Source organism: Bemisia tabaci, chromosome 9 (assembly GCF_918797505.1).
Source record: "Bemisia tabaci chromosome 9, PGI_BMITA_v3".
NCBI classification, from domain to species: domain Eukaryota; kingdom Metazoa; phylum Arthropoda; class Insecta; order Hemiptera; family Aleyrodidae; genus Bemisia; species Bemisia tabaci.
This window is the reverse complement of record NC_092801.1, coordinates 7,221,792-7,234,394: the sequence shown is the minus strand read 5'-3', so window position 1 is coordinate 7,234,394 and position 12,603 is coordinate 7,221,792. Positions and strand designations below refer to the sequence as shown.

General features: G+C 37.7%; 1 protein-coding gene across 2 annotated transcripts in view; it reads right to left on the bottom strand.

The window, feature by feature from the left end:
• The window catches only part of LOC109033227 (CTP synthase 1-A), a 62,552-nt gene that overhangs the window by 35,586 nt on the left and 14,363 nt on the right, over positions 1-12,603 (bottom strand). The window contains exons 10-12 of one of the 2 annotated variants that reach the window (XM_072304664.1): positions 11,614-11,721; positions 10,672-10,878; positions 6,578-8,361 (exon numbers count right to left, since the gene is read on the bottom strand). The exons of the other annotated variant lie outside the window; for it this stretch is intronic. Coding sequence (XP_072160765.1) covers positions 8,231-8,361; positions 10,672-10,878; positions 11,614-11,721 — 446 coding nt within the window. The 3' untranslated portion in view covers positions 6,578-8,230. Of the gene's footprint in view, positions 1-6,577; positions 8,362-10,671; positions 10,879-11,613; positions 11,722-12,603 lie in introns of those variants that run through there. 2 annotated transcript variants of the gene reach the window in all.

Here is a 12,603-nt window from a genome sequence, read left to right as displayed (position 1 = left end):
CTTTTTTATGTCTGTTTTATTAAATAAAGAAAAAAATAACAGATACAGCGAGGAGATTAGTAAAAATTACAATAGGCATCGAGCGATTTTGAGAGAGAAATGAAAAGAGGATAATAAATGGACCGAGCTCATGAGAAAGGAGCCAACCCACATTAAGTTGAAACTGAGAAAAAGAGGTTTGAAGTTTTATTCCTGCATAAGTTTCAATGTAACAAACAACATTTAATCCCTCTTTTCACGACAAAATTTTTGTTTTTAGACTTTCAGTTTTTGGCAGAAGAAAATTTATGGCTGGTAAAACTCAAAAACATTCACAACCCAATTTTTTCAAAAATGTGGGTTGGTTCCTTTCTGACGAACTCGGTCCGAATAACCAGGGTGGAATGAAACGTAAGAAAAAAACGAAAGATTGGAAATTTCAATGAAATATTTTACAAAATTTCACGAGGCTGTGAAATATTTCATGTTTTTCAGAGGCTAGAGTGTACAACCCGCACTCAAACACACACAAAAAAGGAAAGTCACAATTTCTGTATTTTGTAAAACATGGAAAGGAGCCGGTATTTTTCAACTTTCATAAATTTCTGAAATTTCAGTGAAATATTTCATGAAATTTCACGAGGCTGAGAAATGTTTCATGTTTTTCAGGGGCTAGAGTTTGCAACCTGCACTCGAACACACGAAAAGAAAGGAAATACACAATTTTTACATTTTGCGAAACAAGGAAAGGAACCGGTTGTTTCAACTTTCATACACTTCTGAACTTTCATGAAATATTCCACGTGAAATTTCAAGATTTTATTTTTCATCAAATTTTGCCAACCTGCAAGTCACAAAGACAGTTAAATAAAAAAAAAAAAAAAAAAAAAAAAAAAAAAAAAAAACCTCGTGCACTTAAAATAGCTAACATCAGCTGGCTGAAATATCTGATGGAATTCGTTTTTAAAATGAGGTTGAGTTCAATCAATAGAGGAGTAAAAAATGCTTGAAGAATTTCAAAATTTTCTATTGAAGTGGATGTAGATCAGTCTGCATTTCCTTGGGTACATTGTCCTCGGATCGCCGGTTTCGGCTCTTTGTGCGACGTGATGCGGCTAATGCAGTTCATAGTTGCAGAGTAACCTTTTCGATTTATGCATGCAGATTGCACTTATGAAAAATACCGGCGCCCTCCGCCGGAACTGGGAGCGTCCGAGACGCGCTACTCCAAACCACGTCCGGCACGACCAAAGTAATTTCACAGCACTCCTCTGATGTACGCCAAGTTCTTATTAAATACGTTAAAAAATGAGAATCAAAATTTTCTTGGACTAGACCGCTTGATGGGACCGCAAGACGTGCCAAAATGGAGATGTTGCATGTGTGGGGAATTAGCGATTTGACTATTGATTCTCACGTAAAAGTTCGCGAGAAACACGATGGTGCCACTGGTTTTCCCTAAAATCAACTCCCAAGCTCAAAAAAGCTCTCGAAGTTGAGGCCGAAATGGAAGGGATATCCCACGCTATCCTGAGAGTCCTCCGTAATATTGTTCAAAATCTTCTAAAAAAATTCTTGATTTACAAATCTTCCGGAAAAATTATTAATTTGGAAATCTTCCGGAAAAATTCTAAATTTGAAAATCTTCTGGAAAACTTCTTAATTTGCAAATATTCCGGTAGTTTATCCGGGAAGGGAGAAATTTCCCGATTCTGGATGATGGAGATGTTGCATGCGTGAGGAATTTGCGATTTGACTGTTGATTCTCACGTAAAAGTTCGCGAGAAACACGATAGTGCCACTGGTTTTCCCTGAAATCAACTCCCAAGCTCCAAAAAAGCTCTCAAGTCCAGGCCAAAATGGAGGGGATATCTCACGCTATCCTTCGAGTCCACCTCTACATCAAGACAGACCCTCCATGCAAAGATAAGGAGCAAATACATTAGCAGGGTTGCCGTGTTTTCAATTTTAGAGTCCCCAAATAAAGTGGCAGCCCTGTCAATGTATTTGCTCCCTATCTTTCATGGAGAGTTTGTCTTGATGTAGAGGTGGACTCTCAGGATAGCGTGGGATATTCCCTACATTTTGGCCTCAACTTGAGAGCTTTTTTTGAGCTTGGAAGTTGATTTCAGAGAAAACCAGTGGCACCATCGTGTTTCTCGCGAACTTTTACGTGAGGACCAACAGGCAAATCGCATATTTCGCACACATGGAACATCTCCATTTCACAGCACTCCTCTGATGTACGCGAAGTTCTCGTTAAACACGTTGAAAAAAGAGAATCTGAGTGTTCTTAGACTGGACTAGGTACTTGATGGGGGGGGGGGGGGGGGGGCTGAAGAGAGTATCGCAAGCAGTGGCGTGGCGTGGCGTGCTTGGCGATATTTCGATTGATCTGCTATTTAAACCTATGGAAAAGGATCGATAAGCAGCGTGTTCGCAGCGTCACGCCACGCCACTGATCGTAAGACGTGCCAAAATTCACGTACGGGTCGCGTCGCGAACTATAAGATGACTATATGATTCTGCCGTGATGGCGGAGAAAGCAGTTTAGTAAGTGTCAACTTTTCGAAATTGAGTTTCCTTCAAAATTCGTCTAAAATCTTTTAGATGAAATCACTGAAATTGCTAAAACAGCAAAATTCATGTTAATTGTACCATGAAGAGACATGTGAGAAAGCCGTGAGTGCGCAAAAAATGACGTAGTTTTCGGCAAGACAGCAGTAAGTGACATTATTCCTTTAGAGAGCCAATGAAAACAGTGCTTTCAAGTAAAGTGCCGCCACTGCCGCCCTCTTCTGCCGATTTCCAACCTGAAAATGTGTTTGTTGTGTGTCCAAAACGCAACCACTAAAGCATGCAGAAGACAGCACTTGCGGCTGTCTTGCCTAACAATAACCTAGCATGAAAATAAAAAGTACCCTTTTTATGTAATTGAAATAAAATCAGTCGATTTTGAATCATACAAACAATTTCTATAAGTCTTTCGAACGATTAGTGGCAATTTGACAAAGAACAAAAGCTTCTTTCATTAATATTTTCCGATCAGAGGCTTCTGAGCCCGTTTTCTCAAAACTTCATTCTTGCACTTGCCTACTGTGGTCTTCGCTATCACGGCAGCATTAACAGGACGAAAAAATAAGAATTCCTTTACAAGGAATTGGATTACGTTTTGCAGTAAGGAACCACTATTTCTGGCTTATTTTTGAAACGACATAATGCCATTGGTTTCTCTATTCAGAAAGGTGCTTTCACAAAAGAGTTAGAGATAGTGGTTCCTTATTGCAAAATGTAATCCATTTTTCTTTTAGTTAAAAAAAAAGAAAAATAAGTTAAAATTATTTATTTTTTTTAAAGAAGGTGTTATGATATTTATTAGATTTTCTGGAGTGGTGTTTTTAGAGAATTAAGTATTTTCGGTCGAGTCCTCGAGACGTGTTTTTAAATTTCAAGTTGTTCGCGATTTTTCGTCAACTGTGCCGAACATCGCGGATTATCATACCATATCGCGGATAACCTAGGGAGTAAAAATCAACTCCCCAACCTGATCCTTGGAATAACTAGTGTACCTCGTAATCGAAGCAATAAATTAGACTCAGATTATAGGGTGAGCAGAACTGCTGAATAAAGGTCACTTTGAGTCATTTTTTGTCACAAAACGTTGATATTTCGGTGAATATCCGCGAATCCGTGAGAACCTAACTCCTGGATGCTTGATAGATGATTTTCACGGAATTTTTTTTTTTTCCCTGAATATTTCCGCAAATAGAGCGGAACGTGCAAGAGGACGCGTTCATCTTTTCTACGGCGGAGTCTTGAATATCCGCGGTGATAGGGACCGGAGCTACCGCAGATCATACCATATCGCGGACAACCTAGGGAGTAAAAATCAACTCCCCAACCTGATCCTTGTAATAATTAGTGTACCGCGTAATCGAAGCAATAAATCAGACTTAGATTATAGGGTGAGCAGAACTGCTGAATAAAGGTCACTTCGAGTCATTTTTTGTCACATAACGTTGATATTTCGGTGAATATCCGCGAATCCGTGAGAACCTAACTCCTTTGATAAATGATTTTGACGGATTTTTTTCCCTGCATATTTCCGCAAATAGAACGGAACGTGCAAGAGGACGCGTTCATCTTTCTCTACGGCGGAGTCTTGAATATCCGCGGTGATAGGGACCGGAGCTATCGCAGATAATCTGAAACTAATTTCTACTTGGCCGAGAGAGTGATCCAAAAAGCTATAATATTACTAGGGGGCCCTGCCCCCTGACCGCTACGCGGCCCAACCCCCGAGAGGGCGCCTCGCGCTCTCAGGCCCGCTTTGGGCCCTATACGCATATGTATAGGCAAAAATGTCCTTCCATTTTAATACACCATTTTTTGTTCGAGCTGCATAGATTTCAAAATTTTTGAGTAATTCCGGTGTTCCAGCAATTGAGTTAAACCTTATACCTTGGACCTTGGACCTTGGACCTTGAACCTTGAACCCTGAGCGATGCACCGTTCCTCAACTCTTCGAATGAGGAGCCCTTCACGAGCTTTTCCATTGTTTTATTATTTATTCGAGTCACTCAGGTAGAATCCCACACCTTGACGTTTCTAGCGGAAACGACATATCTCTCACGCTATTAACATTGGACTTAAGTGACATGAGCTTTAAAAGCTCTACAACATTAAAAGTTCGGGGTTTCATAATTTTTTGCACATCTACATTTACTACAGATGACATACATGTAAAGATCATCCTTATCGGTCCGGCAGTTCGTCAGAAATAGTGCTTCCAAGATTTTGCTTGTAGCTGTATAATATAGAAAGACTCAGTTGAAAAAAATGTTCAAATATTGGCCGGAGATGTTCTTCATAGTTTCAAATTAATTGACTTTACCTTAAAAGAGGCAATTTGAACAAACATCGGTTCGAGGAGATATATCATTTAGAAGGTGGAATTGCAATGTTTTTGGGCTGCTATTTTTCCCATGAATTTTAGAATCGGCAGCTCCGCTGGGGAATCGCGGATATTCAGGACTCAACTCGTCACCTTCCAGCCGAAGTATCATGCGACGTTAACAAATTTCCGCCGCCATTTCGTTTTCTTTCAGAGAAATTGTTCTACGAAGCTGACCGAAAATTTCGATGAATTTTCATTGTGCTGTCGATACAATTCAGCAAAATTTTCAAACAGATTCAGCCAACAATTTCTCTGTAAAAAAATAAAAAGGCGGCAGAAATTTTTAAACGTCGTATGGCGCTTGTGATGCTTTAGCAGGAAGGTGACGAAATGTATTTCCTCCTTCCTATCTGAAGTGGTTTTATTTTAGCCATTGGCACTACCTCCGTCTTAAGAGGGCAGAACTGTGTATTGTCAGTGACAAGGATGGTGTACGAACGTGTCAAATAGAGCTGCGCTCAAGCGAGTAAGTTTGCTTTAATTTTGTATTAGTTCAACCCAAACATCTTAATCTGTTTAACCAGTTCACTCTCGCATTCTTCGTACTCCGATTTTTCTATCTAAGGTGATTCACCCCAGGTTCTTGGTGTGATTTAACTAATGTGCGATATATTGCATCTATCCAGTCAAGAATCTCTGTAGATTTTGACTATTGAGCCAAAAGAAAGGACGATAGTCCCTGCACATGAGCTTAAAAAGTCAATTAGCTAAGAAGTGGCAAAATTCAGAGTGACAAAAGCAGGTAATGTTTTCCAAAAAAAAAAAAAAAAAAAAAAAAGTTGCACTTAATACAGTAATAAATTTCTGAATACGCCACTGAGGCTGCCAATTGACAAAAAAATATGAAAATGTTTTATTCATGATTCGACTTATCATAACTTCACTGTTTGTGTACGTAGAGGATTAATTGGATTACATTTTACAATATGGAACCACTATTTCTGGCTCATTTTAGAAACAACATACATGCCATTGGTTTCCTTGCGCAGAAAGGTGCTTCTATAGAGAAGCTAGAGATAGTGGTTCCTTATTGCAAAATATAATCCAATTGTGCCTTAAGGACTCAGCAAGGAAAACAAGAGGATTGAGTTTCGAGTTGAATTTTAGTGTTATTTGATATGATGTTCTTAACAGCCTCTTAAACACAATGAACTTTTACACTGAACTTCCTATAAGCAAATTTTCAGTAAAAAGGGGCTGAAAAGTGAATTTTTCAGCATTTTTACAAGACGTGGCATTGCTCCTGTGTTGCTTGTGAGAAACATTTAGTTCTGAAAAATTTAATTAAAGCTTCCAGACCAGCATGCGACTAGGTAAGAGGAGCTCTCCTTTATCACCAACATTTCTGCTATTGTCTACAACACGCAGGTGACGACTGAGAGGCAGAGTCATGTATCTATCTATCTATTGTTTAAGGGTTGGTTGGCTGCGGCGAACCCTGGTTCTTTGAATGTGCCAGGGCACCTGTATTACAACCCTTAAGAAATAGATTGAGCAGCTCACCTGACTCTGTCCCTCGGCTGCCGTTTTACCTCTTGTAGACTAAAGATAATACAGAAATAAATGCTCATGATGAAAGGACAATAAACTTGCTTAAATTATGAATAAAAAAATGAGGTCTGAAATGAAGAAAGTCCCGGGTAAAATAAATTGTCAATTTAATTAGGTAGTTTGCTAAACATGAAAATGTTTATTACAATTAGATATATGTTATATTATCAACTAGGTAACTTATCTATGAATCACCAAGACATGAAATGGAGGAAGTTTTTGCATGAGTTTGTAGCTTCCGCAGATCAATTTTTGATGATTGTGTCTGGTTGACGATTTGATGTCCTGATGCTACACTAATTGGAGAGATCTGTGATTTGGTTGATGTAAACTGGAGAATTATCTTTGAGAAAAAACATTAAAACACTCTTGGTCTTCGCTTTCAGGTTGAGAGGAGCAGAGGTCGATTCTGAATCAATCTCTCTGGCGTGAAAACTTCTGAGTCATGGATAAACAGTAAAACTGAGGCACAAATTGAGATTGAACTTCATCGCGAATTCCACAGTTTTGTTCTTGAATGTTCAAATGAGAAGTTTTAAAGGCACATCTGCTTCTAGGATTCGGGAATGATTAAATGAAGGAAAACGATATTTTCCCAGCTAGTAGCCTTCCTTCTCTGTTCATTTTCAACAACCAAAGTAAGATTAACTTAAATGAACGACTAAAAAAATGAAGTGCCAATATTTTACGGCCATTAATGAAAGGAAACCTCATCGATTGCAATCGCACAACATCTAGAATCATTTTACCAAGATATTCCGAAGTATCTACTATTAAAAGTTCTTTCATAGTTACCAGCTTACATAAGATTTTCTTTCCTTTGTAAAGAGTACTAATACTGAAGGTAAAACGTTTACGGAAAACCCAGAAACAAAAAATTAGCAGTTAAACTGATATCCTGATGTACTTTTTTCGTAAATCTCACGCTACTAAAATATTTCTTGTACAGCATCAAACGAATAATATGCAGGAAAGAGATAGAACATTCACCTGTTTCCATCATCCAAAAAAGAGAACTTTAACCGTAAAATTAAAACGAATAAGTACAATAAATAGGAAAAAATGTTTACAAAATGACCAGAATTGCCCAAGTTTTTTTTTTTTTTTTTTTTTTTTTTTTTTTTTTCTTTTTTAAGTTTTGTCTGACTACCTCTGAAGAAGGTTAGAAAAACACACTTTACCCACAAGATGAGAAGACTGTAGTTCTTCTTCTTCTTCTTTTTTTTTAGACAATTAGCAACTAATATCTGGAATCACCTGACTAAGGCAGCATCCTTGGCAATTTCCAAATTTTTCCTGAGTTTCAAAAATTCGAAAACTATTTCCTGTCAACTTCTAGTTCCCTAATTTTCCAAGTTTTCGGAAACCCTAAGTGCCTAATATAAATAATCAAAAGCCTGCGCAATATCAAACTTAACATCCATCCTAGGATAACGTTGAACGTTCCATTACTACCCTGAGAGGCTTACAATTCAACATTGTTGTGATCAGTCAAATGAGATTAGATTTGATTTTGGAACCTTTGAGAAACCTGAGGAGCCGGAAATACAAATTTTTGTTAAAAAAAACAAACATAAAAATGAGGCAGTTTCATCAAACTGCTAGAGTCGCAACATCTTTTTGCACCGGCAAAGTCGAATAAACAAAACAAAAGATAAGTATAAATATCACAAAACACGCTGCTGGCACAAGCAGGACAACAGGTGCACAAGGTATTAAAAACTAAAATTAGGTTCTGTACCTCTAGATCGGGATGTGAAGATCGGATAGGGAACTCGTAACTTTTTCTGAAGCTGAAGGCTGAGACATGACATGCAACGAAGGGCTACTCTCGCTGCCTGCGGAGGTAGTGGAGGATACTTGAGACTCTCCAACTGAAAGGAACATTGGAAATAAAGTTGAATGACAAAATAATGGACCACTAGACAAGGTACGAATTTCAGCATTCTGATACATGTTTTGTAACTAAAATTTCTTGTAGAACACGATGCACACAACAAAAATTACCAAAATTAACTCCTTAAGAAGATATTTAATGATTCTTGATTCGTGAATTCAAACCACCCGCTCATAAAAACTCAATGCTCTACGTGATTCACATCGCGCGCTGCACGTTATCATGACTGTCTCTGCAATATAAAAATCTGGCAACCTCAATCTTGACGCTTTGGCTCAGCTATGGGAAGTTGCTGATAGTTTGAAAAATACATGGCGGGAAATGAATATTGCTCGGTTGAGAAGCTTGCTGAAACCGTTGTAGGGCACGATTTGACTCATGTAGAGCTTTGAGTTTCTTGTGAGCGGGCAGTTCAAATTCCTGGTAACCAATATGAAATAAAAACGTTATTATCTTCGTTAGGAGTTAGTTTCAGTAAATTTCGTTGTGTGAATCATGTTCTACGTGAAATTCTGGGTAAGAAACATGTATCAGATTACTTAAATTCGTACCTGGTCTAGAAGTCCATTCTTTCAAGTGTTGAAATAGCTATCAACATGAGCAGGATGATCAACTGGTATTGTTATCAAAGAAATATTGAAGCATTGTCCCCGCTTTGTGGAGAAAAAGAGATACAGTAAACCCAGTGTTTGAAACACCCGCCGGCCAAACAGCAATTTGCCGGTAGGAAATCGCCTTTGGCCGCTAAGAAATGAAACTAGCGGCCAAGTATGGCTGCTAAGAAAATCGTTATTAAACTCCATTTTTGGGGTTTTCCGGCGTATTCCTGACTCAAGGCATTTCGAGAGGGCAATCTTTCATTTTGGCCCCTGAGAAAAAAAGTTGCAGGCCACATGGCTGCTAAGACTTCATGCTGAGTTTCAAACACTGAGTAAAACTTTGATATAACAAATTTCTAGGGACTGGCAAGAGAATTCATTAAATCTGAGACGATGGGAAACCCGATTTTAGTCCAATATAAAATTTCTGCAATATTCGGTATTTTCCAGTTTTGTGTACACTCCCTCTCCCTTAATCCTTGACAATATTACTTGCAAAATTGGTGGGAATAAAATATGAAAACAAAATGATTACAAACAGGAAAAATTACCGATTCATATTACACTTTAACAGCAGAGTGATAAAATTTAATTTACGTTGAGAAATGAGAGGATAGAGATTTTTTGAAACCATGAAAAAAAATTTGTCAATGCAAAAAAGTTGTCACATCAAAGCTTTACTTTAATTTACCTGTCAGAATGCTAAAGTTATGTAATGGCACTACGTATTGTAGAGGCCATTCTCTTTGTTGATTTCACTTTTTGAGAACGTTGAATTAACCTTCTAAGAATTCCAAGAATGTAAATTCAACGACCAAGGCAGTGTACTAGATTTGAAGAGAATCCCTCAGACCTAATTTCTTACAAGAAAACTCCATGAGTTTTGACTATTTTTGGGAATCATACCATCTTTACATCATTTTTCCTAATGTTTGATTAAACTCATCGTCAAAAACTTTCTGCTTTTTCTATTCTTTTTTGCCGAGAAAGTGTTCTTTTGGATTTAATGCAATTACACTAAGCTTTCATTTATCTCAAAAAAAGTTTTGGAGACACACACAAACAATAGTTCAAAAAACGTTTATTATGTACTGTTAGACTCACTTGAGCGTAGAATTTATGACAGGCGCCTGTTATAAAATCTACGCTCAAGTGAGTCTAACACTGCGTAATATATGTGTCGCAGGCAAATAGTGAAATCAGGCATTTTGTCAAATGCCTAGGCAGATTTTGACAATTTACAAAATTTTGTGAATTTTCGGCGAAGAGCTCACGAGTTTTCAATATTTTTGGAAGAATAACTCATGAAACCTTCGAACTCTTTTTGTCTCTTCCTCTTAAATTGCTTCTTGTATTTTCAAATGTTAAAATTCCGAAACTTCTTAATTTTACGACATGCTGAAAATTTCAAGGTAAATGGCTGTTCAGAGGCTAGAAATCGTTTAAAATACTTTTGTGTGATGCAATTTTTTACTGAGAATTTTTTCTCACAAGAGCAATGAATTATTTTGTGTAAAATTAGGAAAATAATCACAATTTCAAACTAAGTTGGAATATTTGACTATTTGTCTCGGCATTTGACAAAATGTCGGATTTTACTATTTGCCTGCGACATGTTTTTTGGTTCATTCATCTCCTTCAAGAAGTATCCATAACTAGAAGTTAAGTTAATCATGAGAGATACTTACATATTGTGTCAGTAAATGATAGCGTACACCCTTCATTGAGATAACTGTTTAATTTCCCACCGGCGGCTAGAATCAAACCAAGGAAAGGCGGCGATGACTTCATAGGCCGACTGAGGTACTCAGGATGAAATTGCGTCGCAACGTAGTATGGGTGTACCTTGCTGTCAAGCTCCATAATTTCCATGCGTTCTAGGGCTTCGTCAGTTCCTGAAAGAAAGCAGTTAGTGTTATTTGTTTAATTCGGAGAACATGGAGCTTCTGTTTCAAATTAATATCAATTAGCATGATCCTTGGATGTCTGTAGATTTTTTCAGGTCTTGGGAGCAACAAAGCTCAATGATAGCAAATTTTCTTGGATACAGTCCCACTCTCAAAGTTAACTCTCTCCTTTGCGTTTAACCCATTGACTTAAAATGACGGCTCCCAGCCGTCATCGCAGCGCTGGGCCAGCTCTGAAATGACGGCTCAGAGCCGTCCGCCGATTGTTTGTGTTATTTCGGCAATTCTCCGGTAGATTGCGTTCTCATCAATGTTTATATGAGTAGTGTGGCCCCCCTATGACTTATTGTGTACGGTAATTTCTTGTTTTGTTACGGTATTTTCATATTACTGTGCGTTTGCACATGGAATAACCTCAAAATTTTCTGATTTTTGCTGATTTTGCGATTTTGACAGCTATAAACCAACATAAAAAAATCATTGTGTTCAAAGTTTTCACCATTTTTCTCAAACGTTGTATTGTGAATGCTTAGTTTGTCAATTTTCATCCTCTGAGAAATAATTTCTGGATTATTTTGAAGTGTTCAAAGTTGCTGATTTTTGCCAAATTAAATCGTAATTCCTGGCCCGGCAGGGTCAAATTAAATCATAAGTCAATGGGTTAAATAGTTGCAATCAACTTAAACTTACAGGTAAAATAGAGATAAAAAACTGATCGCTTACCGACAAACTTCAATCCATTTGCCTCGAGTTTTTTTATATAATCTGGATTGACTTCGTACCTATGCCTGTGCCTTTCTTTGATAGACTCTTTGCTTCCATAAAGTTTCACTGGAATAAAAACAACTACGATGGTTAAATCTGAGTGTCGAATAGAGAAATTGAAACCTCACATTGGATTTGGGTATTGTAAAAAGAGATAAAAATACAAAAATCCATAGACTTGACTATTATGTTAGAAATCATACAATTTTCCAAAAATCTTGAAAGCTATTGAACATAAATGCCAACAGTTCCCAATAATTTTTCAGTCCCAATTTTTTAATTTTCTTGTTATTATATATTTGTTCATTTCAGTTATTCAGTCTTCTAACTTTAAGTCTTTTTTCCATTCCAATTTCAGTACATCAACCTCTTTATCCAATAATAGGGCTGTGCGAATATTCGCAATTCCGACTATTCGCGCCGCGAATATTCGGCGAATATTCGCTTTGTCTGCCTCGCGCACTATTCGCAAATTGCGAATAATCGCGCTGTCGCGAATAGTGAATTTTTGAACTGACATTTTCAAATTTTCGTGCTGTCACAAGGAATGAATTTTCAAACATTCGCGCCATCAAAAATAACGAATTTCCGAGTGGCAATCGTGAAACGTTGCGAGGACCTACGCAAGGCTTCCGCTTCCACCCGAGACATCGCAAACGGCGGATCTCCTTTGATCTTTACCGACTTTGCCGAGTTTACGAACAGCGAGCGCGATTGCGATTGGGGGAATAAGCAAAGAGCCCAAATTAAGGATTGAAAGACACAGAAATTTCTGAAATTGAAAAAAAAAGTTCTTCAACACATTTTTATTTACAGTGAAAAAAATAAAATACTAAAATGTGTCTAGTGATCCTTCGATACTAGCTTGACTGCCTGCGCAGTTACCTTCAAATCCTGGAAATGCATAGGTAACTGCAGGGACAGTCAAGCCAGCATCCAGAGATCTTC